Source organism: Silurus meridionalis, chromosome 21, assembly GCF_014805685.1.
Source record: "Silurus meridionalis isolate SWU-2019-XX chromosome 21, ASM1480568v1, whole genome shotgun sequence".
Lineage (NCBI taxonomy): Eukaryota > Metazoa > Chordata > Actinopteri > Siluriformes > Siluridae > Silurus > Silurus meridionalis.
In genome coordinates, this window is record NC_060904.1 from 10358554 (window position 1) to 10386228 (window position 27675).

General features: G+C 39.6%; 2 protein-coding genes and 1 long non-coding RNA gene across 3 annotated transcripts in view; 2 read left to right on the top strand and 1 right to left on the bottom strand.

Moving 5' to 3' along the window:
• Positions 1 to 1575: 1575 nt before the first annotated feature.
• On the bottom strand, positions 1576 to 3139 carry LOC124403751. The gene is made up of 4 exons (XR_006928936.1): positions 3062 to 3139; positions 2704 to 2895; positions 2207 to 2383; positions 1576 to 1886 (listed from the first exon to the last, which is right to left on the bottom strand). It is a non-coding gene; the product is annotated as an uncharacterized LOC124403751 (long non-coding RNA).
• A 1284-nt stretch (positions 3140 to 4423) lies between these two features.
• On the top strand, positions 4424 to 16180 carry LOC124403750 (serine/threonine-protein kinase MAK-like; the record flags this gene model as incomplete). The annotated part of the gene is made up of 6 exons (XM_046877491.1): positions 4424 to 4902; positions 5025 to 5085; positions 5411 to 5447; positions 14336 to 14390; positions 14514 to 14554; positions 16057 to 16180. Coding segments are annotated over exons 1-6 (321 nt in total), but the record flags the coding sequence as incomplete, so codon positions are not given.
• A 7455-nt stretch (positions 16181 to 23635) lies between these two features.
• Positions 23636 to 27675, top strand: part of LOC124403749 — an 11268-nt gene continuing 7228 nt past the window's right edge. Inside the window, exon 1 of the mRNA XM_046877489.1 lies at positions 23636 to 24080. Coding sequence (XP_046733445.1) covers positions 23727 to 24080 — 354 coding nt within the window. The 5' untranslated portion in view covers positions 23636 to 23726. The remainder of the gene's footprint in view (positions 24081 to 27675) is intronic.

Sequence of the window (27675 nt, forward strand, 5' to 3'; positions counted from 1 at the left end):
ATGGCAGGTTGTTGGGTCACAGTGAGCCATTGGGCGGTTTTGACCACCCTTTGCAGGGATTTACGTTCACACACAGTGAAGTGTCCATGGAGTTGATGGAGTTGGTCAGGATGCTCTCGTACGTGCAGTGGTAAAAAGCTTGTTCAAATCCCTGGGGACAGATGAGCTTACTTAAGACTCCTCAAGAAGTACAGGTGCTGTTGTGCCTTCCTAACCTAAAGTGTTGTGGTTCCAGGACAGCTCCTGAGAGATGTGGACTCCCAAGAATTTAAAGCTGGAGACCCTCTCTACCTTCCATTCCATTAAAGTACACTGGAAATGTCTCCTGCTGTTATATTTTATATATATATATATATATATATATATATATATATATATATATATATATATATATATATATATATATATATATATATATATATATATATATATATATATATATATATATATATATATATATATATATAAATAATATAACAGCAGTCCACAATCAGCTCTTAAGTCTTCATGCCATTGAGGGTCAGGTCAGGTTGGTTGTTGGTGGCACACCATGCTGTCAGGCTTTGGGTCTCTTAACTGTAGGCAGAATCGTAGTTGTTGCTGCTCTGGCCCACCACGGTGGTGTCATCTGAACACTTGATGAAGATGTTGGAATTGTGCAGAGGAGCACAGTCATGGGTAAACAGGGAGTGGAGTAGTGGGCTCAGAACACAGCCCTGTGGGATGCTGGTGTTCAGAATGAGAGTTGAGGATACCTGATTGCCCAACCTAACAGACTGAGGTCTGTTGATGAGAAAGTCCAGAATCCATCTGCAAATGGAGGTGCAGATACCAAGGTCACTAAGCTTAGTGGTCAGTACAGTGAGGAGGACTGTATTGAATGCAGAACTAAAGTCAGTGAACAGCATTCTGATGAAGGTGTTGTTTTTTATGCAAGCGGGTGAGGGCTGAATAAAGAGCCGCGGATACTGCATCCTCTGTCGACCTGATCGGGCCTGGTGTGGGCCAGTGTAAGTCGTAGGCCTGTATTTCAGAACCAGCAAAGCACTTCATAACAATAGGGGTCAGTGCAACTGGGCAAAAATCATTCAGGCATTCTGCAGTTCAATCCTTAGGCAATGGTATGATAGTTTAAGTCTTCAGGCATGTAGGAACCGTGGATTGGGCCAGTGAAAATGTCAGAGAAGACCTGCGCAAGTTGTCCAGCGCATGCTCTGAGAACACATCCCGGTATGCCATCCGGGCCAGCTGCCTTTTCTGCATCCACTCTGCTAAATACCGAATAAAAGTCCGTCTGTGGTCAGAGTTGTGGAAGTGCTCTTTTATGAGTTTGTATGCGTGTTTGGCTCTTCTAATACCTCTTTTCAGGTTGGCCCTGGCTCTGTTGTAGTCTTCCGCATTGCCACATTTAAAAGCAGTATCACTTGCTTTCAGCAAGAGAGGGTCCTCAGAGTCATTCCATGGCTTCTGATTAGGACTGTCAGTAACTCACTTGAAGTATGACCAGATGATTCTGTCAGGGCGTGTGGGTGTGCCTGGGAAAGTGAGGACCCAAGTGCAGGATGCGAGCAGGAGTTAGGTGAAAACGGTCTTTAATATGAAAAGTTTTAAGCAGGGCAAGGCAAACACACAGTCCAAAAAACAGTCCAAAAAATAAAAAAACAGTGAACAGAAATATGAAGGGCAGAGCAGTAACACAAAACAAAAACCAGTCTAGAGTGGTTTTGGAAGCCCATGGCTTTGGAAGCCGGTGAGATAATCTAGCCCCCAGTTAAAGTCTTGGGTGTCCTTAAATACAGGGAGGCATGGGAAAAACTGCAAGATGGCCGCCAACACGGAAGTGCGTGCCACAAAACCAGAAGTGCGCACTGTGTGCCTGGAAGATTCTGAAAAGGAAAGCATTTCACATGTTTAACGGTAGTGACATTGTCAATACACATGTTGATATGGTCCAAAACAGATGATGTGTAGATGTACATGTCTGGGTAAGAGTCCAGTGTGGCCTGTGAAGCAAACATGTTCAAGTCAGTACCCGGAAACTGTTGCTTTAGAGAAGAAATGTCTCCCTCTCGCCATAACTTTACTATCCTCACAATTGGTTTCACCCGTTTGATCAGTGGTGTGTATTTGGGTATCATGAACAAAGAGACATGACTCAAATGCTGAAGGGGAATGGCCATGTATGCTTGAGTATGTTTGTATATACCCAATCGAGTGTGTTGTCCCCTCTGGTAGAGCAGGAAGCCGGTGAGATAATCTAGCCCCCAGTTAAAGTCTTGGGTGTCCTTAAATACAGGGAGGCGTGCGAAAAACTGCAAGATGGCCGCCAACACGGAAGTGTGTGCCACAAAACCGAAAGTGCGCACTGTGTGCCTGGAAGATTCTGAAAAGGAAAGCATTTCACATGTTTAACGGTAGTGACATTGTCAATACACATGTTGATATGGTCCAAAACAGATAATGTGTAGATGTACATGTCTGAGTGAGAGTCCAGTGTGGCCTGTGAGGCAAACATGTTCAAGTCAGTAGCCGGAAACTGTTGCTTTAGAGAAGAAATGTCTCCCTCTCGCCATAACTTTACTATCCTCACAGTTGGTATTACCGGTTTGATCAGTGGTGTGTATTTGGGTATCATGAACAAAGAGACATGACTCAAATGCTGAAGAGGAATGGCCATGTATGCTTGAGTATGTTTGTATATACCTAATCGAGTGTGTTGTCCCCTCTGGTAGAGCAGGAGACAATATGGTGAAACTTTGGTAGTACTCAGGTTGGAGTGGTTAAAGTCTCCAGCAATGATTAAAACTCCTTAAGGATGTGCAGACTGTTGTTTGTTGATAGCTGCATGCAGTTCTTCCATAGCTAGCTTAGCTTGAGCGTCCGGAAGAGTGTACACTGCAATCACAACAATGGCTGAGAATTCTCAGTAAATAAAAGGGCCTGCACTTAATCATTAAAAACTCTAAATAAGCAGAGACTGAGCAATGACTTTCAGTTACAGTAGAGTCTGTGCACCATGATTTGTTAACATAAAGGCACAGACCTCCACACTTACGCTTACCAGAGTCCACTTCCGTTCTGTCCGCATGGAAAACACTGCGACCCTTTAGCACAATGGCGCTGCAGTGAATGTTGTCACTGAGCTATGTTTCCGTAAAAATCATGACTGTTTATAAATAAGGCATAGCTTACACAATTGTTAATTTTCATGGGGGGGAGTTTTACATTCATAAAATAAAACGTCATGACTAAAAAAAACTATTTTTTAATTATTTCAAACTATTGCATTACACAATTAAATAAGTAAGGACTGGATTGGAGTGTTGAAAATCGATAAATGTGCTATACATGAAATGTGAATCTTTATTAATTAATTAAATAATTAAATTTTGATTAATCTTCTACTTCTTCTATTTTCGGCTTCTCCCATTAGGAGTCGCCACAGCAGATCATCCGTCTCCATACCACCCTGTCCTTTGTCTCTGCCTCTTTCAACCCAACAACCTGCATGTCTTCCCTCACCACATCCATAAACCGTCTCCTTGGTCTTCCTCTTTTCCTCCTTCCTCGTGGCTATATCCTCAGCATTCTCCTACCTACATCCTCGTCACTCTCAACGAAAACCTCAACATCTTCAGCTTTGCTACCTCCAGTTTCACCTCCTGTCTTTTACTCAATGCCATTATCGCTAAACCATACAACATAGCAGGTCTCACCACACTCCTATAAACATTCCCTTTAACTCTTGCAGATCACTCCTGTCACTGTTCTCCACCCACTCCACCTTGCCTGCACTCTTTTCTTCACTTCTCTAAAACGTTTTCCATTAGTTTGCACTGTTGACCCTAGCTACCTGAACTCCTCCACCTTCTCCACCTCTTCTCCCTGCAACTGCACCCCTCAACTGCCCTCCTTCTCATTTACACACATGTACTCTGTCTCACTCCTACTGACTTTCATTCCCCTTCTCTCCAGCGCGTACCTCCACCTCTCCAGGCTCTACTCAACCTGCTCCCTACTCTCACCACAAATAACAATATCATAGTCCATAGAGACTTCTGTCTGACATCTTCTGTCAACCTGTCCATCACCACTGCAAACAGGATAACTTCATAACTTCATGGTGTTCATAACTTCATGGTGTGACTGATCAACTTAATTCCCCTGTAGTTATTGCAGGTCTGCACATCTCCTGTATTCTTAAAGATCGGTAACAGCACACTCCTCTATTCCTCAGGCATTCTCTCACCTTCCAAAATCCTGTTAAACAATCTTGTTAAAAACTCCACTGCCATCTCTCCTAAACATCTCCATGCTTCTACCGGTATGTCATCTGGTCCAACCGACTTTCCACTCTTCATTCTCTTAATCGCTGCTCTCACTTCCTCCTTACTAATCCTATCCACTTCCTGCTTCACCATCTCCACATCATCCAACCTTATCTCGCTATCATTTGAAGTAACAAGTCTTTTACCATGTTGACACATTCCTGGGCTTCATTAGACAGGCTGAGCGGATTACCTTGTCTAATGTAAATATCAATGTCTCGACTACTGTGGGAAATTTCAAATGAATTTATTGTAACATGACAAAGCTACTATGATAAATAAATATAATCATAAATACAACATTATTAGGTAAGAGTGTTGTTTCATAATAGATAAGAACACTGTGCAGTATGATCAAAGTGCAAGTAAGAACTCCGGCAAGATTAGATATGACAGAATTAAGAAAAAGGGAAAAGGTAGCACGTATTCATAAAGTTATATAATTGGCAGCGGGTGCAACAACTCACATTAGCGCCTACGCTACACCTTTACGAACATGTAGATTACAGCGCCATCTCCTGACAAATACACGTAAACACAACACTTCCGATTGGTCTGAATTGCTGTTGTTATGGTTTGCTATTTTGGTTTAAGATTTGTTTGTGTGGTTCGGAATTGTGGTTGTGTTTTATGACTTATAATTTTCTATTCAGTACACTGTATTCAGCCAATCTTCACAATATCACTCTCGTTCAGACTCAACACTCATTCGTTAATAGTTCTCCAACCAGTGACTTACTCATGCGGGAACAAAAAGGTATTTTCCATTTTTGCATCATTTAGTGACTTATAATTCATAATATAGTGACTTATAATGCATAATATAGTGACTTATAATGCATCATATAGTGACATATATATAGTATTAAATAAACAGTTCAACCTGAAAGCAGCTTTTAAATAACTTAATACACAAATCTTCTTAATCACCTTGGCTCTGGCAGACAACATATCCCACAAGCCCATGCCTGCCCGTTCATGTGACGCATGTTCGTAATGATAGAGTCCTCGTTGCCATAGACACGACAATATACGATTTATCTGGACAGACGAGTGTATTTAACCTATTATCTTACCCACAGCTTCGCTATCTTCTGTCCCAGACAACGGAAAAGTGCGGTGAGTTTAAAAAATGAAAAGGCTTTAGATCAGTTAAAACATAGGCTGAATTTAACCGACGAAGTTATCGAGTTATCTGTTACAGCTAAACACATTCTAGCTGTCTCAGACAAGCTTAAAATAATGTGGCTGGTTTTGCCTATGCTACAGAGAATTTGAATATTTGAATTTAAGAATAATGCTGATGTCATTACACTTCATTTGTTTGTCTGATTCCTCCAAAACTCCTTTTCTAACCGATTACTTGCCAAGTGGAGTGTACCAAACCACTTCAAGCTGCCTTAAATCCTCTGGGTTTTTTTTTTTTTTTTAATAGTTTTTAATTATATTAAAAATAATTTTAGAAACGTTACTTGGATTGCAAAAGTGACTGATGTTTATCTAAACTTATTAAAGTACTAGATGCTATGATTCAGGTATAAAATGCAAAAAATGACATTGCAGAAATTATAGTATTAAATCGGTTTAAAATGTAAAAAAAATCCAATTTGCAGTCATTATCTCTACCTAAATCATTTCCCCCAGGATAGGGTTATGTAACAGCGTTTGATGCCAAGATCAAAACATTATTTTAAATAAAAGTTTTGTTTCGTAGTTTTATGCCAAATTTTACAGACTTCATTCTTTATTTTATTATAGGTCACAGCACAAGAAGAGCCTGTATCCTGGCACATTTATAATCCTTTTAGATAGGCTTGCTTCGTTCTTTCCGCAGATAGCAGCTCTTAAAATAATGATTAAAAAAAAAACAGAGTTGTGTCTTAGCAACTTTGTATCTTTTTATTTTGAATGTGATATATAAATGCTATTGAACAGTGTATATACACAACATTTGCCTTTATAGCAGCAGGGATATTATTTACATTTTACATTTAGATTTGCAGCATTTGGCAGAGGCCCTTATCCAGAGTGACGTACAAAAGTGCTTTGAGTCTCTAGCAATTAATAAATCTACACTGGTATGCAAGATTACAAACTTAATATAAATATAACTCTTGAATTCTACAAAGCAAACTTGGAAAATGCTAATTTAAGTGTTTCAGTGAATATTATCCTGCTGAAAAAGGCTACTGTCATCAGGGAATATCATGCTATAAAAAGGGGTGTACTAAATCTGTGTACATATGTGAAACATATTTGGCTGCACAGCTGAGGACTGTTCCACATGAGCAACTTTAAAGTTCCATGAAGTTTTTGAATCTGGTTCCTCTCAAGGTTTCTTCCTTATACCATACCAGAAGTTTTTTCCCTGCCACTGTCGCCACTGGCTTGCTCTTTATGGATATACTTATAAGGGTTAAATTATAGGCACTAACATTCTAATTCTATAACATATTTGTCTTTAAAAGTTGCTTTTGGACAATGTCTATTGATAAAAGTGCTACAAAAAAACCTGAATTGAATTCAGTTTTATCTGTATTTTGAGAGTGACACAGATTTTCATAATTTTGCCTCTGTATACCATGAAAATTTTAAATTTATAGGAAGAATTTTTATTATTATTTTTTTTAACATAGGCATCTTAATTTTCACAGGCTTGAAAGTCGTTGGACAACATGGATGCAAGTCTTTTGCAATTAATGGCTGCTAAAGGCATCTAGCCTTTCTGTTATTGTGTTACAGTGATTTGCATCTTAAAGTAAACCTGCTAGTTTGGTTTTTATTTATTACTTTATTTATGTAATGCACAGAAGGTACTTTAGAAATTCATTTGGTTAAATATTTTATTTTAAGACACTGGAACTCAAAATTAGTTATTGTAAGGGGACATGTTTTTCTTTTGTGAAAAATAATAAACTGAATATTTTTCTTGTATATTTAACTCCTGTTATATGGAAGCTGTCAGGTAGCACTGCTGAGATAAACTGCCTTAACAAGGACACAATACTTAACTAGTGGCATCTACCTGTGCACTATTACCATTTTCTGAATTGGAAGTCTGAAAATTAGGCATAAAGTGCCTCTCAAATCTCTCAAAAAGAAGAAGACTTGTGAGCCACAGAGAGGACATCAATCCCTTTAAAGGTGCCACAGAGTTTAGTGGCAAGAGGGGTGTAATGGTGGACCAGTCAATCATATCAAAATCCCTGCATAACGCTGACATTTTAGGAAAGGTAGCAAGAAGCATCTCTCAAAAACTGCCATCTGAAAGCATGTGACCAATATAGAGCTTTTCGGTCATAACTAAAAACGTTATGTGTGGGGTAAATCAAAAGCATCCCATGCCTCAAGACACACCATCCATAATCACTTCCAAAAACACTTTGTCACTGTGTGCAAAGCTGGTATCATACAGTTTGTACCCCGAAAGACTTAAAGCTATTATTGCAGCAAAAGGTGGCTCATACATATAACAATGTTTGAGGGCTGAATACTTATGCAAGCAAGATATTTCAGTTTTTTTTATTTTCACTATAATATAGAAACATATCTAAATATTACCTGTTGCCTATATGAGATGTCTTAAGAAAAACATTTTGTGCAGTTAAGTATATGTGAGTTATGTAAATTCTTTCCACTTGTGTTCTTTTAAATCTGGAAGAGGGAGGAAGCTGCATAAAGAAGGATGAACTGCTAAACCACTTTGAAGCAGCTGGGGGATGGCACCTATGGCAGCGTGCTTATGGGCAGAAGCAACGAGTCCGGGGAGCTAGTGGCCATCAAGAGGTACAAAATTGTGTGTATTTTTGCTTATTCAACCAGAAGAGCATGTGACACAATGATGTTGGGCTAGGAGGCCTAGCATACAATCAGCATTCCAGTTCATACCAATGGTGTTTGGTGGGTTGTGCAAACTTGTACTGAAACAGGTTTAGACCCCTTATATAGTGAAGGCAATTCTTAAGCCACAGCATACAAAGTTCTAAAGCTAGAATGTTGTGCTTTTAAATTTAAAGCAACAGCATAGACAATTCAATTCAATTAGCAGGCAAGCTGATCAGGAACAGACAGCATTATGCTGATGCAAGATCTTATTTAAACTCTCCATGTGTGCTAATTCACCTACCTTTATCATTTTCCCCAAGGATAGGGTTCTGTAACAGTGGGTTGATGATGTCAAGAACAAAACATTCTTTCAAATAAATGTTTTGTTTTTTTAGTTTTATGCCAACTTTTATGCCAACTTAATTCTCTATTTTATTATAGGTCACAGCACAGAAGAGCCTGTATCCTGGCACATTTATAATCCTCTTAGGTGGGCTTGCTTCATTCTGTTTACAGATAGCAGTTCTTAAAATAATTAAAATAAAAAAAAATGTTAAAGACTCCCTCCTGTTCATATTATTATAAAATAATTTTGTGATGTTTGCGATGTGGACAGCATTGACTATAAAATAACTCTGATCATAAGGTTGGGGGTTCAAGCTCCAAGCTGCCACTCTTGGGCCCAAGTATAAAGCACCTTTACTTATAGGTCAGGGGTCACAATAATTTGCCCATATGGTGTATAATTACTAAAAAGATGGAAAAAAAAAACATCTTGATACTGTAAATGCAAGCACAACAGGGAGACATGATCTATAATATATATATATATATATATATATATATATATATATATATATATATATACACACAGTGGGGCAAAAAAGTAGTTAGTCAGCCACCAATTGTGCAAGTTCTCCCACTTAAAAAGATGAGAGAGGCCTGTAATTTTCATCATACGTGTACTTCAAATATGAGAGACAAAAACATTGTCTGATTTTTATGGAATTTATTTGCAAATTATGGTGGAAAATAAGTATTTGTTCACATACAAAAAAGCAAGATTTCTGACATATATATATATATATACATATATATATATATATATATATATATATATATATATATATGTGTGTGTGTGTGTGTGTGTGTGTGTGTGTGTGTGTGTGTGTGTGTGTGTATGTATGTATGTATGTATATAAATATATAAATATATAAATATATATATATATATATATATATATATATATATATATATATATATATATATATATATATATATATATATATATATATAATGTGTATCATGTGTGTATGTATGTATGTATATATCTATAATATATATATATATGTATATATCCTGGCCCGGCCCCTCTGTCAAATTTTAGAACCCATTGTGGCCCGTGAGTCAAAAAGTTTGCCCACCCCTGGGCTAGAGGCCATAGCGTCTTATAAGTTTCTTCCTTTAACAGGGTTAAGTAAGATGAATTATAAATGACCCTTTGAGACACTGTAGCTGTCCAGAACAAACGGTTGCCATGCAAAATGATACTCCAGTTACAGTGAAAAAAAACATAGTAAAAGTGCACAGGGCCTAGGCCACTTTGGTGCAACATCAACAAATGAGCATGCTTTGGATTGCACATTCAGGCAGGTCTACACTTATGCTTCTATTAGCTTTTAGGCACTAACTGTTGCACTAGATTTGTATTTAGGGCCCGAGCACCGGGGAGCAGGTGCGAAGCCCTATTGTTTTTGCTCAGATTATTATTTGTAACTTTTTTTTTTTTTTTTTTTTTTTTTTTTACACACATTGGCCAATTGAGGTCCCTTAACATGCTCGAAAACTCATGAAATTTGGCACACACGTCAGCGTCGTGCTAAATTGCGAAGGGATTTTTGATATCTCGAACGGTGCTGTCATGGCGAGGCGACAAAGTTATGGCGAATTCAGAGAACAGGAAGTGTCTAATATCTAAAGCAAAAAATGTCTTATTGGGATGACACATGGTGTGTATGTTCGGCCAAGGATTCCGATCGCATCTCGGACATAGCGCCACCAACAGGTGCCAGGAAGTGTGTCAGTCACAAAAGGTGGATTTTTTGACAGTTGCATTGGGTGAACTTTTAAATACGCCTCCCAGGATATTCATGTGATTGACACCAAACGTAGTCATCATGATGACGAGACATTGTAGATAATAGATTTTCGATATCTCGAACGCTGTTTTCATGGCAACGCGTCAAACGTTAATTTCATTTTCAGGCGTATTTAAGCCCTTGGCATGCACTTTGGGTGCCTTAACATGTTCGAAAACACCGGAAATTTGGCACAGACGTCAAAGTCGTCTGCCATTAGGACCAGTGAAAGGCTGGAACATAGGCGTGGCAGTAGGGCCCTGTAGCGCCCCCTGTAATGCAAAAACAAATGACGGTGCACAGATCGGGCAAGCATGTACGCACATGTACGGGAGTTGGTATGCATACAGATCTCACCGACCCGAACAACTTTCACAATCAAACCTATTAGCCCAACAGGAAGTCGTCCATTTTGGATGGTTTCAAAAATGCGATGAACTTTTAAATACTCCTCCTAGGAATTCATGCGATTGACATTAAACGTGGTGAACATGATGCCAAGACATTGTAGATGATAAATTGCGAACGGATTTTTGATATTTTGAACAGGCTGCCAAGGCGAAACGACATATTTATGGCGAATTCAGGGAAACAGGTAGTGTCTAATATCTAAAGCAAAAAATGTCTTATTCGGATGACACGTGTGTATGTTCGGCCAAGGATTCCAGAGAGATGAAAAACGTAGGCAGGATTACAAGGAGCTGCAAGGAACAGGTAAAGAGGGATGTGGAAAAAGCTAAGGAAATAGCATATTATGAACTGTATTAGAATTTGGAGGAAGGAAGGAAGGAGGAAGGAGAAAAGGATTTGTCTTAATTGGCTAGGAAGAGTGACAGTGATGGGAAGGATTTTATTTAGAGGAATTTAGAGCAGCTATTTAGAGAACTTTCATACTAGATCGGTCGAGGCCTGGGTTACTAACGACTGCCATGGGTATTGTTAGTGAACAGGGTGGAAATTGAGCTACTGTTGGCCAAAGGAGGAGAAGGAGAGGAGGAAGACGTCTACAGAGACAACAGGAATAGGAGAAGTTTATGAGAGAGAAGGTTCGGGTTGGTACTTTAAATGTTGGTACTATGACTGGTTAAGGAAGAGAGGTAGCTGATATGATGGATAGGAGAAAGGTAGAGAGGTTGTGTGGTCAGGAGACCAAATGGAAAGGGAGTAAAGCCAGGAACATTGGAGGTGGGTTTAAACTGTTTTATCATGGTGTGGATTGGAAAGAGAAAGGGGTAGGGGTGATTCTGAAGGAAGAGTACAGCAAGAGTGTAGTGGAGGTAAAGAGAGTTTCTGATAGGGTGATGAACATGAAGCTGGAAGGGATGGTGATTAATGTCAGCATTCCTTATGCTACACAAGTGGGCTGTGAGATGGAGGAGAAGAAATTCTGGAGTGAGTTGATGGTGATAAAGTGGTAGATGGTGTACCTAGGAATGAACGATTGGTGATTGGGGCAGATTTTAATGGGCATGTAGGTGAAGGGAACAGAGGTGATAAGGAGCTAATGGGTGGGTATGGACTTAAGGAGAGGAATGTGGGAGGGCAGATGGTGGTACATTTTGCTAAAAGGATAGAAACGGCAGTGGTAAACACTTATTTTTAGAAGAAGGAGGATCATAGGGTGAGGTAAAAGAATGGTGGAAGGTGCACACAGGTGGACCATGTTCTATGTAGGAGATGCAACCTGAAGGAGATTGGGGACTGTAAGGTGTTGGCAGGGGCAGTGTAGCTAGACAGCATCAGATGGTGGTCTGTAGGATGGTTTTAGAGGTGAAGAAGAAGAGGAGGAGAGTGAGGCCTGAAAGAAGAATAAGATGGTGGAAACTAAAGGATGAAGACTATAGTATGAGATTCAGGGAAGAGGTCAGACAGGGACTCGGTCGTGGTGAAGAGGTGCAGGATGATTGGGCAACTACTGCAGAAGTGATAAGGGAGACAGCTAGAAAGGTACTTGGTGTCTGATAAGAGAATCTGATAAGAGAAAGGAAGACAAAGAGACGTGGATAAAAGTAGGCAGGAGTACAAGGAGATGCAGCAGAAGGTGAAGAGAGATGTGGTAAAAGCCAAGGAAAAGGCATTTGCATGGAGATGTTTAAGAGAGACATTAGTGTAGTTTTTAACCAGGTTGCTCAACAAAATTTTTGAAGGTGAGAGGATGCCTGAGGATTGAAGAAGGAGTGTACTGGTACCTATCTTTAAAGAATAAGGGAGATGTGCAGACTACTGGGAAATTAAGTTGATCAGTCACACCATGAAGATATGGGAAATAGTAGTGGAAGCCAGGCTGAAAGCACTTTCCTGTTTGCAGTGGTGATGGGTGACGGACAAGGTCAGACTGGAGTCTCCCTGGACTATGATGTTTGCGGATAATATTGTGATTTGTGGTGAGAGTAGGGAGCCTGGAGAGGTGGAGGTATGCGGTGGAGAGAAGGGGAATGAAAATCAGTAGGAGTAAGACAGAGTACATTTGTGAATTAGAGGGAGGGCAGTTGAGGGTTGCGGTTGCAGGAAGAAGAGTTGGAGGAGTTCAGGTACCTGGGGTCAACAGTGCAAAGTAATGGAGAGTGTGTTAAAGAAGTGAAGAAAAGAGTGTAGGCAGGGTGGAGTGGGTGGAGAAGAGTGGCAGGAGTGATATGTGATAGAAGGACATCTGCAAGAGTGAAAGACTATGGTGAGCTATGTTGTATAGTTTAGAGACAATGGCATTGACAATAAGACAGGAGGCGGCGCTGAAGATGCTTCGATTTTCATTGGAATAACGAGTATGGATAGGATAAAAAAATGTATTTATTAAAGGGACTACGCAGGTAGGACGCTTGTTGACAAGGTGAGAGAGGCTTGATTGAGATGGTTTGGACACATGGGTTTATCGGTAGAAGACTGCTGAGGGTAGAACCAGGCAGAAGGGAAAAAGTAAGGCAGAGGAGTAGGTTTATGGATGTGAGGGAAGACCTGTATGTGGTTGGTTTGATAGAGGCAGAAGTAGAGGACACAGTGATATGAATCTGGATGATCTGTTGTGGTGACCCCTAACAGGAGCAGCCGAAATAAGACTTTCTATTTCATGTATTACAATTTTCTCCAAAAGTGCTGATATTTAGTATGGTTCTGGTATGATCTGGTACATTTGACTTTTTGCAATAGTCTTCTATTTTAAGTACAATTCTAAATAAAAATGTCAAAAACTCTCTGTAAACCTGGATCTATTACTACAATACTTGATGGGCTGTTACTACTGCATTGGCATGGCAATATGCAAACAGAAAATATATTACAAAAAACTATTCAAACATTTTGGGAAAAAAGAGTGGTAAACTGTATCAGATATGAAAATGCTACTGACATTTAAGCTGACAGTGTTTTTCGGATGAATGATACAGTTTGAAAACAATAATTTATAATTTTCCTTCATGTAGAAAGCAGGAGGATAATTCATGTCATAAATGTCATAAAGTGTTTGAAACAAATATATCAATTTGTTGAACATTACACCTTGTGTGTTTTCTGTAAAGGGATGGTGATAATGGCCCAGGTGAAATTCTAAATAGAGATGAATTTGGGACAGGTGCTAAGCATTTTTGTGTGAACATATATTTTCACAAATACTAAATGTACCATTTAGTAACCTTTTTTTGTTTTTTGTGCCTATTTATTCATCATTTTAAATTAGAATTGATGTGTTGTAGATTTTGAAATGTAATTAAACTAAAAACTGTAAAACTAAAAATAACCACATAAAATTGATAAGTGTATTTGTCTTTGACTTCAATTTTTGTAGAGATTTTGTAAAGATCAAAAGTTTTGGAATTTTAGGAAAAGGGAAATTAATTGTTAAATGTCAAGTCTATGTCTATGATGTTTAGTGTTAGCTTTTTCCAAACATAATATGACTGTTTTGTTTAAAGAGCCAAAGCATTTAATTTGTTCTAATGCAAGGTGCTGTTTTCCATACAAATAAGTTACAAAGAAACATTAATGTGTGGTCTTTTGTTAAACAATGAAGCAATGGAAATTAAGCTTGTCTATTATTTTTTCTTTCATAGAATGAAGAGAAAGTTCTACTCCTGGGAGAAGTGTATGAACCTAAGAGAAGTGAAGGTGAGTTTTACAACCATCATCCACTGAAATAATATTATTTATTCTGTTTTTTATTACTATGATACAATTGCTTTTAAACAATGAAACGACGTAACATTTAAAATTAATTTTGGTATGTTTCAGTCACTAAAGAAACTGAATCATGCCAGTATGGTGAAACTAAAGGAAGTAATTAGAGAAAATGACCAATTGTACTTCGTGTTTGAATATATGAAGGAAAATCTCTACCAGCTGATGAAAGACATAGGTATAAAATCTGTAGACTTTACAGACTGACCCAAGACAGGTTTACCTTTGCATTGTAAGGAAGACATTTTGTCTGAAGTTTTTTTCAACATTTTTTTAAAATTCAAAATCATAGTGATTACTATATGAAATCCCATTAAATAATTCTCATAGAATCAAACCCAGAGTCATTTGTCATTTGTGGTAATTTTCTTGTTTTTAGAAACAAGTTGTCATCAGGAACATAACCTTTCAGATATTGCAGGGGCTATCATTTATTCATAAACATGGTAGATTACTTTCTCAGGACTATAATATTTATGGTTAATAAAGAAGAACAGATGTTTGAGTAAAAGTCAAGCAGTTATTTAAGGGGTTGACAAAAACTGGTGAAGGCTCAGAATTAATAGTCAACTGGAACTGGAAGGACCTTGAGCAAGGCCTTAATTCTCAACAACGTAGTTGCATGAATGAGAGAATTGTAAGTCGCTTTGGATAAGGCTGTTGGCCAAATATTGTAAATGTAATTGCAAGTGATGTTTCAAAGGGAAAATTTCAAACAAATCTCAAACAAAACGGCTTGATAGGTCATCAGGTTGATCATCAGGACAGTCTTGTAAGCCACATCACTGAGGTTTGCAGCTCGGATCACCACAATGACCTCGAGCTGGTGCTCCTTATGAGCTCTGACTATCTTATTCATAGAAAAAGAGGAGTGGGATAGCATGCTCATCACATGTGGTAAAGATCAGACTGTGGTTGATCCCTGTTCTTTAAATAAAACATGGAACACACTGGCACATGATTTTTGTCCTATTATTTGAAAACGGATGGACTCTAATAAGACCATCAAATTAACTGCTAATCCTAGAGGTTATTCCTTTTGCCACTCACAGATATGTAATATTAGATCATTTTCCTTAATGGTCAAGTATATTATTTTTGTCTTTTTTTTTTATTGTGCTCACTTTGTACTTTGGACGTTTGGTAATCTTATTGTTATGTTATATTATACGATAGGTTATGTAATTATGTTTTGGGTCATATTTATTTGAGATAAATATTAAAATAGAATAGAAAATACTAAAAGGTTCACTAAAGGGTTTCCCTTTAAATTTACTTATGGTGTGAGGTTCACTTTAAAAAGTAGAAGTGCACAAAAAAATTACTTAATTACAGTGGAGACATTAAATGAGTGAAAACAAAGAGAGACAACAAATTCACGTAGGGCATGAATGATATGAATGTGGACGTCATTAATTATCTCTGGCAGGCATGTTTAACTCAATGTTGACTTAAAAAAAAGGTTAAATTAATGGTGAATTTACTTCTGTGTATTAATTATTACATTTCACTTACTTATTAGCTATAAATGTCTATGATGCATAACATACCACCTTTGTGTGTGTGTTTGTTTGTCTGTGTGTGCACTTGCATGCAGGTATCGAGCTCCAGAGGTGCTTCTTAGGTCATCTGTGTATAGCTCTCCAATAGACATGTGGGCAGTTGGCTGCATTATGGCAGAGCTATATACAGTTGTGTTCAAAATTATTCAACCCCCAATGCTGTAAATGGTTTTAGGGAATTTAGTGTACATTTGTAATTGTATTCAGAATGAAATCCTACAAGGACTTCTTAAAGAACCATATGCAACTAAAATGACATCAATTAGTTTTGTAATACAGTAGTAAATGTTTCTTTTGTGAATTCTTCATTGACATAATTATTCAACCCCTTAAAGACTACCACTCTGAAGAACAGAGGTTCAATGAAGTGTTTTCAATCAGGTATTGAAAACACCTGTGGATATCAGGAGCAGCAATAAAGCCTAATAAGCACCAATTAGGCAGCTTTAAAATGACTGTGATACTCAGCTCCTTCTAGACATTTACTGGTGTGGTTACAAACATGGTGAGGTCAAGAGAATGGTCCAGGAAGACAAGAGAACAGGTGATTACTCTTCACAGGAAGGGCAATGGCTATAAGAAGATTGCAAAGATGTTAAACATACCAAGAGACACCATAGGAAGCATCATTCGCAAATTCAAGGCAAAGGGCACTGTTGAAACGCTACCTGGTCGTGGCAGAAAGAAGATGCTGACTTCGACTGCTGTGCGCTACCTGAAGCGTAGAGTGGAGAAAAGTCCCCGTGTGACTGCTGAGGAACTGAGAAAAGATTTGTCAGATGTGGGTACTGAAGTTTCTGCTCAGACAATACGGCGCACCCTGCGTAATGAAAGCCTCCATGCCAGAACTCCCAGGCGCACCCCCTTGCTGTCCCCAAAGAATAAGAAGAGTCGACTGCAGTATGCCAAAAGTCATGTGGACAAACCACAGAAGTTTTGGGATAGTGTTCTGTGGACTGATGAAACAAAATTAGAACTGTTTGGGCCCATGGATCAACGCTATGTTTGGAGGAGGAAGAACAAGGCCTATGAAGAAAAGAACACCTTGCCTACTGTGAAGCATGGCGGGGGGTCAATCATGCTTTGGGGCTGTTTTGCTTCTGCAGGTACTGGGAAGCTTCAGCGTGTGCAAGGTACCATGAATTCTCTTCAGTACCAGGAGATATTGATGACAATGTGATGCAGTCCGTCACAAACCTGAGGCTTGGAAGACGTTGGACCTTTCAACAGGACAATGATCCCAAGCATACCTCCAAGTCCACTAGAGCATGGTTGCAGATTAAAGGCTGGAACATTTTGAAGTGGCCATCGCAGTCACCAGACTTAAATCCGATTGAGAACCTCTGGTGGGACTTAAAGAAAGCAGTTGCAGTGCAAGCCTAACAGCTTTAACGTGAAGCATAGCTTGACACAAGTGTCTTGCAGCGATCTACGGTATCTTCGCCCATTCATCATGGGCAAGCCTCCAGTTCAGTCACATGACTGAACTGGAGGCTTTTGCCCATGATGAATGGGCGAAGATACCCGTAGATCGCTGCAAGACACTTGTGTCAAGCTATGCTTCACGTTTAAAAGCTGTTATAACTGTAAAAGGATGTTGTACTAAGTACTAAGATTGAATGTCACTTGGGGGTTGAATAATTATGTCAATGAAGAATTCACAAAAGAAACATTTACTACTGTATTACAAAACTAATTGATGTCATTTTAGTTGCATATGGTTCTTTAAGAAGTCCTTGTAGGATTTCATTCTGAATACAATTACAAATGTACACTAAATTCCCTAAAACCATTTACAGCATTGGGGGTTGAATAATTTTGAACACAACTGTACCTTACGACCTCTTTTTCCTGGCAACAGTGAGGTCGATGAGATCTTTAAGATCTGTCAGGTTCTTGGCACAGTGAAAAAGGTATGTGAATCTGTGAACCAAAACCTAATGTGATAGAGTGGTTCTGTGACTAATATCTTGTGGGAGTAATTTGCATTATTGATTTCCAACTCCCAGCATATATTAAAACAGGGGTCCCCTATACGACGATCGTGATCAACTGGTAGATTGTAAAGGTAGTAGGGGTAGATGGCCTTCAAAAAGTCTGAGATCTCTTCTAACACATGGGTCACCATCAGGTGAACGAAGTACACAAACCATGTCCTTGAGTTAAAGTAAAGATACACTCTGTAAAATATTTCTCTAGTAAAAGTGCTCACTTTGAACTTTCACTTCAGTAAAAGTACATTTTCTTTTTTTCCTAGTGTACTTAAGTATCCAAAGTACTACGATTTCATTATGGCTATAAATTCAATTATACTTTTTGTAACAAGACTCAGTCGTAATCAACTCCGTTTATGTGAAAAGACTCTAATGTTACTCTTAGCACACCAAACTATTAATAGAAAGATATAATTAGTTAAACACTGATTGGTATTTATTAAAATTACCATGAGCCCAAAAACTGCTTTTCTACTACTTAAAAAAAAATCACACAGATAAGACCATAAGTGTTGTGTCAAGTTAGAGTCATGCTGTTGAACTGCCATTGAACTGTAAGTTCAATCAACAAAAGTTCAAAATAGTGTGAGTGTATTATCCTGATTGGTTGCTGGCTGTAGTGAAGTTAAAGTAAAATGGAAATACTTCAGTAAAGTTCATATAATGTAAATGAAAAAAACTACTTTGATACAGTAACAAATTAAATTTACTTCGTTACTGTTCACCACTGGTCACTGGTCAAATGCACGTGAGCTCCTGCAAAACTCCACCATGCTAACTGACTCCACTTATTTATGTAAGTAAGCCTTTTCCCAAATAAAAATTATGAAGTCTAAATACTGTTTCACCATGACTGATGATTATTGGAAGTCTGCTTAAGGCTGGCTACCAGCTACTGTCCAGACTATGCAACCTTGGCTTACTCCATTCAGGGCAAGTTATCAAGTAAGGCAGGGGTGTCAAACTCAATTTCACAGGGGGCCAAAGCTCAAAGCACACTTTAGGGCGCAGGCCAAACAGGATAAACATTTATTAAACACACTAAATGTTTTTTTAACAAATATAAATAAAGAAGACAAGAATATTATTCCAGAATAAATCAACTTAAATTTTAAATAACTTAAAAATAAAAATATCTTCTGTCAAACACAAGACATCACACACCTTCATCATGCAGCTCTTCAGAAACTCTCCCTCGGTAAATAGCCCTGCTGATTAGGCTCTGATTTTTCCTCTGCCACAATAAAACTTGCTTTCACAGCAGATTCACATTGTGATTTTGATCTGGTGAAAAACGATTGCTGAAATGTTAGATTCTTCTTTAACTCCTCTTTAATTCTACTTTCTATATCTTCTGCTCTGCATTTACGTTTTTCAGCTTATCCTGATGTTTTGTCTCAGAGTGCTGTCTTAGATTAAATTCCTTAATTACAGCCACATTAGCGTCACAAATAAGACTTACAGGTTTACCGTTTTGAAAGGCTCTGTTTTCAGAATCAACTTTTCTCTTCGCCATTGTGAGGCGCTAGCTTTGCAATAACTTTGCAATAGGGTTGTGTACATCAACAGAAACTTGACTTGATTGACGCTGGAATGTTCCCAGGTAGCCTAGCATTCGGCAAGGCAGCTGAAAGCGGTGTATTATGGTATCTGTAGTTTGTGTTTTATTAGCGCTTCATATCGCCGGGCCATTAATAACAATGTAACAGCTGGTGGGGGTCATTTAGACTTCATGTCCCAAGCATTTCTTTTAACCCTTGACATCTACATTTCAATCAAAGGATGAGCATCAGTGCTTACACATTTTTTGGTGGTTTGTATACCACAGTGTTACACCCCCACCCCGGAAGACACGAAACAGGACAAACCCTAAACTCTCTGGTTGATTTCACAGGGACCCTCAAATCATAAAACAATCCACTCTCTCAAAACATGGCTCCAGGATGTCTGGATGCTGCAGCAAAACCAGATAACCCCATGTGGCCTCTCTGGTTGACTTCACAGGGACCCTCAAACCATAAAACAATCAACTCTCAAAACTCGGCCCCAGTATTTTAATACAATGCTATATTGTTCGTGACACACACACACACACACACATATATACGCAGACACACACCACAATGGAGCATTCTTTTATTCAGAGGCAGCAAATAAAGCCTGCCTCATTCATTTAAAACCAGTCGAAAAAATGTCACATGATACGTAGGTTCGAGAATAATCTTACCCCAAACGTTAACAATCACACCCACTATTGAAGTAATTTAGGGCACCACACTTTCAGATAAACACTAGGGAACAGGCTGTTTAAGTGTCTAACACATTTGCAAATGCCCTCCTAACCCCTAACTTCAGTGTGTGTAAAGCACGTTTGTACGTTGCTCTGGATAAGGGCGTCTGCTAAATGCCGCAAATGTAAATGTAAACTCCTTACTCCTCTCTCTCTCTCTCTCTCTCTCTCTCTCTCTCTCTCTCTGCCTCCTGGTTTTGTTTGTTTGTTCCTTTTGTTATCTTTATTATTTTCATTTATTATTATTTTTCTTATTTAAATTTTATTCTTATTTATTTTTGTATTATTATTAATTTTTGTTTTGTTTTGTTTTATTACCATTTTTTGTACTTCTTTTTTTTTATTTTATTTTATTATTTTTTTATTTATTCATTTTTTATTATCATTATTATTAATATTCTTTTTTACTTTTCCCTTTTTTTCCTTCTCATTTATTTTCTTCCCATCTCCTCTCACTTATTTTAAATAAAAATTTGTAAACAAAATTTAAATTTTAAATTAAGTGTTCGGCTATTTAGGTTTAAAATTGTAGCACTTCCCCTTTAACTGGACAGGGAAGGAAGGTTGCCTCCGCCGTGCACCACCACGAGCGAAGCCACCCTGGCACTGTCAGCTAAGGCAGCTGTCTCCCTGGCACTGACTAAGACTGGACTTTATACACCTATGCCCCGAGTACTATAAGTCCAGTCTCTGTGCACTGTCAACCTCAAGCAAGAAAACTAACACTGACAGAGCCCCCTTTTCTTCGTCCTAACTCGTAAACAGCAGTTACAGGCCTCGTCCTGCTTTTCGCTAGTGAGCCAGCATGTCCAGACCATCCAGCCCTGTGGCACACTGGGATCAACTAGAGACCTGGTTATCCATGACGGGTACCCTTCTACCCGAAACTGCTGGTGATCTGCAACACCTGAGCAGCTTGATGACACCTGAACAGCTTGATGACAACCTGAGTGCAGTGATGTCCCACAATCCTACATAGGACTACAGACACAAAGAGCTGGCCAAGATCCTCAGATCACTGACCTACAACCTCATTACACAGGCAAAAATGGATGAGGCAAAAATCTCCCGCCTGCAACAAGAATCATTTTCATTCAGCATCCAAGCTGAGGAGGCTCAGGAATCTGGCACAGGCTTACGACCAGCTAGAACAAATCATAGCAGAGACTCAGAGCCCACGAGAAATGGCAGATGAAAAGGACACAGAGCTGCAGGAGAAAGTAAAGGAACTACAAAAGGCCCTGACTGATCTCCGTGTAGACACAGCATGCCGAGAACAGCAGAAAAAAAGAACTCCAACAAGCCATGTCTCTTTTGATAAGAGCAGAGACTGAACTAAAGGAAAGAGTTGCCAAAGCTAAGGCCTATGAAGGGCATCTGCAAAGTGCCTGAGATGAAATAAATGTCCTGTATCAAGAAAGAACGCACTTAGACAAACTTGACACAGCTCACAGGCAGCTAAAACACGCATATAGATTACAAAGAGACTCTGAAAAGGAAATACACAACACAAAATTTCCCTTAACCAGCAGACTAATTTTCCCAAAACAAGAATCAACATTCCAAAGGTGGGGCAAGAGACCTCGACTCAAAACGGTGGGAGACTTTTCAAGAAATCCTGCCTTCCAGTCACAGTGTGGCCCCTAAGGAATTGGACAAACCGGCTGGAAACATTCCTACTTTCACACCAGACCCTGCAGGAGGCTATAACATATATGCCTATCTACAAGACATTGACTTTCATTTACAGACTGTGGCCAGTGTTACTACAGGAGATCAACTCTACCTCTTCAGGATCACTACCAGCCACGAGGTGTGGAGCTTCCTGGATTGGCAGCCAGAGAAGATCAAAACAGATTATCAGCAGCTTCAAAAGGCCCTGATTAAGGGGTTCTCTGACGCAGAGTCAGAGCAAGGACTGTTTACTGCTCTGGACCTAAAACAAAGCAGGCAAGAAACCACACAAGCCTATTACAACAGGCTCCGACAGGCCTACGTCGGAGCCCGAAATGAGCCAGGAATGGAGGAAGACTTCAACTTCAAAACTTTGTTCCTCAGAAACCTACACCCCGCTGTAAGTCATCACCTGGAGGTCCAGGTCTGCCCATGGGAGATGTCCATCCAACAGCTGTGAGACTTTAAAGCCTATAACAAGCAAAGGACAGTTTCTGAAAAGACTGTGAAAGGCCCCGCAATCCACCCTGTCTCTGAGCAATGATCAGAACTGGCACTAGAAGGCACCCAGCAACGCCACCGTGACAAACCTGTCCAGCAAGTGTCATGATGCTTTCCAGCCAACAGAGAACCACATGGTCACGGTGGTGCCCGTCCCAAGTACCAAGCTGGATGCCCTGGGAGATCCTGGGACAGACCACGACCACCACTCAACCCAAAAGATGGAGCCACGTGGGAAGGACTTAAATGGCCCAAAGGAAACTGGCACTCACCGACACAAGCATCAGGTTTCGACTGGAAACAGCAAAACCCCCCTCAACATGCTCTAGATATGCCAAAATATGGACTGCCTAATTGCCCAATGAAAACCTACCCTCTGGTCATTGGCAAGGACCTACTTGACCGTTTTGAATCACTGTTAGATTTCAAACAGCTCAAAACTCTGGGCTCAAGTGTGAGAACCTCTACCTCCTCTGTCACCGAGAGCATCCAAGACAGACTGCCAGGGCACAAAGGTCATGGGCGATCATACCACCAGCTGGGAGGGCAACCTGACCTGAGAGCAAAGTTCAAGGTCATTGCTCTGTGCTTTCCAGCTAACCAAAGGGATTTGAGACTCATACTTTCCCCAGGTCATGGAAGGCCTACAGCTCGCTGATGCTGCAACAACAAACATCATACTAGCACTATGGGCCGACAACTCAGCAATCAGCCTCACACTGTTCAACACCCTCAAAATGCACACAGCGAGCATCCCTTGGGCTAACAAGCGCAAACTATTTCCTTTGGTTCCCTGCCCGGCCACCATATTGACCGCTAAGGGCATTTGTGCCCTGAACATAAAGTGGAATGGCAGGTGCATGACCCATTACTTCCTGATCCTGCCAGACCCACCACATGACGACTACATTGGAGCAGACATTTTAATCTGCCTCAGGGCCCATGTGGATATGATCAATGAAGTGGTGTGGGCCCCAATAACCCAACAGCCCCTCATGGCTAAGATCATCCCTGAAAATCTCATATCAGGACAAACCATCCCAGAGGCCTGCACCTTAATCAGTGAAAGAGAGATTGCAGTACCTGCTTACACCAAGGGCGTTGCGGTTCGACTCAACCTGAAAAGCGGTCAAGCCCTGAACCACACACTAGGCTTCTACCAACCTTCACCCGAGAGTGAGGAACTGGGCCTTGCCTTGAAAGCCACGCCCCTGGTTGAAGTGACATCCCGCACATCTGCACAGCAATGGACATCAGAGTGCCTAAAGCACACTGCCTGAGCTGGCTAGTGAGTTACGACTTCCACGACTTTGAACTCACCTTACAAATTATCGGCCCCATCCCAGCCGAAATTATACCGGAAGAAAGCACAGATCATACCGTGTGGACAGCACCCTTCAAGATCATCACTATTGTCTCAGTCATGCCAGTCGTCCAAGAACAAGTGTGCAGAACAAAGCTAACCGAGGATCACCAGCTCTCTGTTTACATGATTTCTGACAACCTCACATGCGAGAAGGACAATGCTACTGCACAGCTAACAGCACATGAGTCAAACGAATTAATGACGGAAGAGCCGTACCCGGGATTTGAGACACAGGTGTGCTTTAGCTCTATCTTGAATCTACTCTCTTCTGGTAAGGTAGGATTCTAACTTTGCATATCTATTTAACTCAGTTGATTCTTGAGTGTTGGTCTGTGCTTATTAGTTTGGTCAGGTGATTAACCCTCTGGAGTCTGAATTGCCGCCGGCGCCCAAACGTGCTTTTTTTTCAGATGCCAGCAAAAAGAGCTTAAACTGCTCGGTCATATTTGATCAAACATGTCAAAGTAATACATCATTTAAAACTCTGAAAAGTTTTTACTTTTATTTGTGTATGCTCACTATATAAACAAAACGTATTTTTTTTTAATGAATAAAATAGTCAGGGTGCGCCATCTGTCGCCTTTGTCTGCGTAAACTTCGTTTAGAAACACGTCATCAAAAAGCGCTGAAACTCGGCACACGGAAATAAAAAATATATCTTTAGACAGCTTAGAGTGTGTAGTTTTAGAATAAGTCGGTGAAATAAAAAAACTAATGTTTCCAATGACTATAAATCATTTGAAACCAAGTAGAGGCACAGATTTTCCACCGCAGCTCATTATCTGATAATGAGCTGTGACCGGACACGCCCCCCCTATTCACAGGTAAAACAGTTCACACGTTGAGTCACACACACACACGCACACACGCCCCCCGGACAGTGGCATAAAACAATACCAGAGAATTTACTTTTTCATCCGAAGAAGATTTCGATTACGACGAGGAGCATTTGCATTTTGAAGAGCGAGGACTTTCCAGCAAGTTGCTACGATGAGTAAGTTATTAAGTCTTACATTCTGATCATATAAAATTCATATTGTTTGTAGACATCTCTGCCTAGCTTTTGTCAGCATTGTCTTTTAATGTTACAACAAAAATCCGCCAATATCTGCTCATTTATAACATTAACTGTTTGTAATTGTATGCCCTAAATATTGTTGACATTATATAAAGTTATATTTTAGCCTCAGTTCAGTTTTGGTTGGTGTCACTGATCATCCTGAAAGGCTGTTATGTAGTGTTAGCTAGCAGAGATGTTCCAGAATGCTGAGGTGTAAATGCTATATGTACAATGCATGATAAAAAAATATATATTGTTCAAGTGTATTCATCAAAAAATACTGAAATATATTGTTTGATTATTTTTAGGAATGTGGCTGCATCACCCCTGCCTTCACTGGAAACTCACACCAGGCCACGCAGGTGTCGCTCCATTTTGAGTTAGACCGAGAATCATCCTGAGTAAGTACATATTTTATATTTTCCTAAATTATATTTAGTTTGAATCATTATTGCTTTGTATGACATATGCAAACAACTTTATCAATGACAATATTATTTGCTCAGCTGTAAATGGTGATGGTGTAAATGTCTGAGATGCATTATGGTCTATGGCCCAACAACAAACATTTCTGTCCTATTGCCCATCAACAAATAGGCCTATAGGCTGTACAATGCATGCTAACAAATATATTTTGTTCAAGTGTATTCATCATCCTAAAATATATTGTTTGATTATTTTTAGGAATGTGGCTGCATCACCCCTGCCTTCACTGAAACTCACACCAGGCCACGCAGGCGTCGCTCCATTTTGAGTTTGACCGAGAATCATCCTGATTAAGTACATATTTTATATTTTCTTAAATTATATTTAGTTTAAATCATTACTGCATTGTATGACATATGCAAACAACTTTACCAATGACACAATTAGTGATGTTCGTGTGTGTGTTTCATAAACAGATGTGATCAAGCACCTGCTCCAAAAAGGGCAAAGGCAGCACACACAGTCCACCATGTCATGGAAGGATCAGACAGATAACGACACAGTTCCACAGACTCTGCGATTCCTGCCCGCACGTGAACCTAGACCTCAACTGAGGTCTTCTGACTCTGATTCTCCATGTAGTCTATTTAAAATGTTTTTCCCGGACAGTGTTGTGTCAACTTTGTGCCACAACACAAATGCTCAAGCTGCCAAGTCAATAGCCAAGGGATGCAAATACAAATGGAGAGATTTAACCGTGAGTGAGATGTATCGCTACATTGGGCTCTTATTTTACATGGCAATGGTAAAGTTGCCCTCCATCATAGACTACTGGCGACAGAGCAGAATTTTTACAGTTCCCTTTCCAGCAACAATTATGTCAAGGGACAGATACAGGACAATTTCGTTGGAATGTACGCATGAGTCACCCAGATGCAGACGAAGAAAATGACAGAAAGAGGGGCACATCTGAACATGACCGTCTGTTCAGAGTGAAACTGCTTATGGACACAATCCGTAAGACATGCAAAGCCGTGGATGAGAGGATGGTAGCATGCAAAGCTAACACTGGGAGGACACAGTACATGAAAGCCAAGCCAACTAAGTTGGGGTTCACGTTGTTTGTTCTTGGCGATTCCTGAAATGGATACACTATTATTATTCAATGCATAGTATTGTAGCCCTACAGGCTAGGATTTGAGGAACCCTACTGTAGTGTATTGTTATTGTTTTTTTTTGCACTCTTTATTTTTTATACATACTGTACTGTATTGTTTTATTGTTACACAATTCCCTTTTTAATGCTGTCCTTGCTAATGTGTATTTTTAATAAACACAAAGGAAACACATTCCTTGTTGTAGTACTGTACTTCTCACTCAGATCCTGGCTCAGTGATCCACAGCTCATTATGTAATCGACAGCTCATTATGCGACCCATTGTCTACAAAGCTGTCAGTCACAGCATGTCGACGCCTCTTCGCATATGGCCTTTCAAAGTAGAAAGTGTCTTTTAAATTTTAAATCAAAGTATTGTTTAAGGTGAATGAGCAGGCAGGATGATTTTCACATGATTAAAAATAAAAAAACCTACATTAGAAGATCTGTTCTCAAAAAGTCTTGGGGAAGCATGTTTACTATAGGTTTTGTGGCCTTATTTCAGTGAGTTTTTTTTTGCTTTTTCAAAAACCACGCATAAACCTTATTTTGTCAAAAATACAAACAAACACATATAAGTTGTTTACATATTATGGTAGCCCAGTTTGTGCTGAATACAGTGTAATAAGCTTTTTGTCAATAATATATTTTAAAAGCAACTAAAAAGAACCAAATGTATGAGCATGTCAAAATCTCTCAAGGGGTCAAAAACACCCTCAGACTCCAGAGGGTTAATCAAGGGTAGTTTCAGTCTCACTAGAGGTGTGAATTGTGGGCAGGGCTTACTCACTTATATTGAAGGTGTAACCAGCTCAATCTTCAGTGTGCTTTAGCTCTATCTTGAATCTACTTTCTTCTGGTAAGGTAGGATTCTAACTTTGTATATCTATTTAACTCAGTTAATTCTAGAGTGTTGGTCTCCATGATCCTAATCAGTCTGGGTTCAAAGCAGCACATTCCACAGAGACGGCACTTTTGGACATTCTCAACAGTTAATTGAGAACTACTCGGACATTGCACGCCCTCTCACAGCACTCCTGAAGAATGATTACCCCTTCGCCTCGACAGACACCCAGCAAAATGCAATGAACGAACTGAAGAAACACCTGTGCACCACTCCATGTCTGGCTTACCCAAACCCACAGAAGGAGTTCTAGCTGGATGCTACATTTTCAGCCACTGCCTGA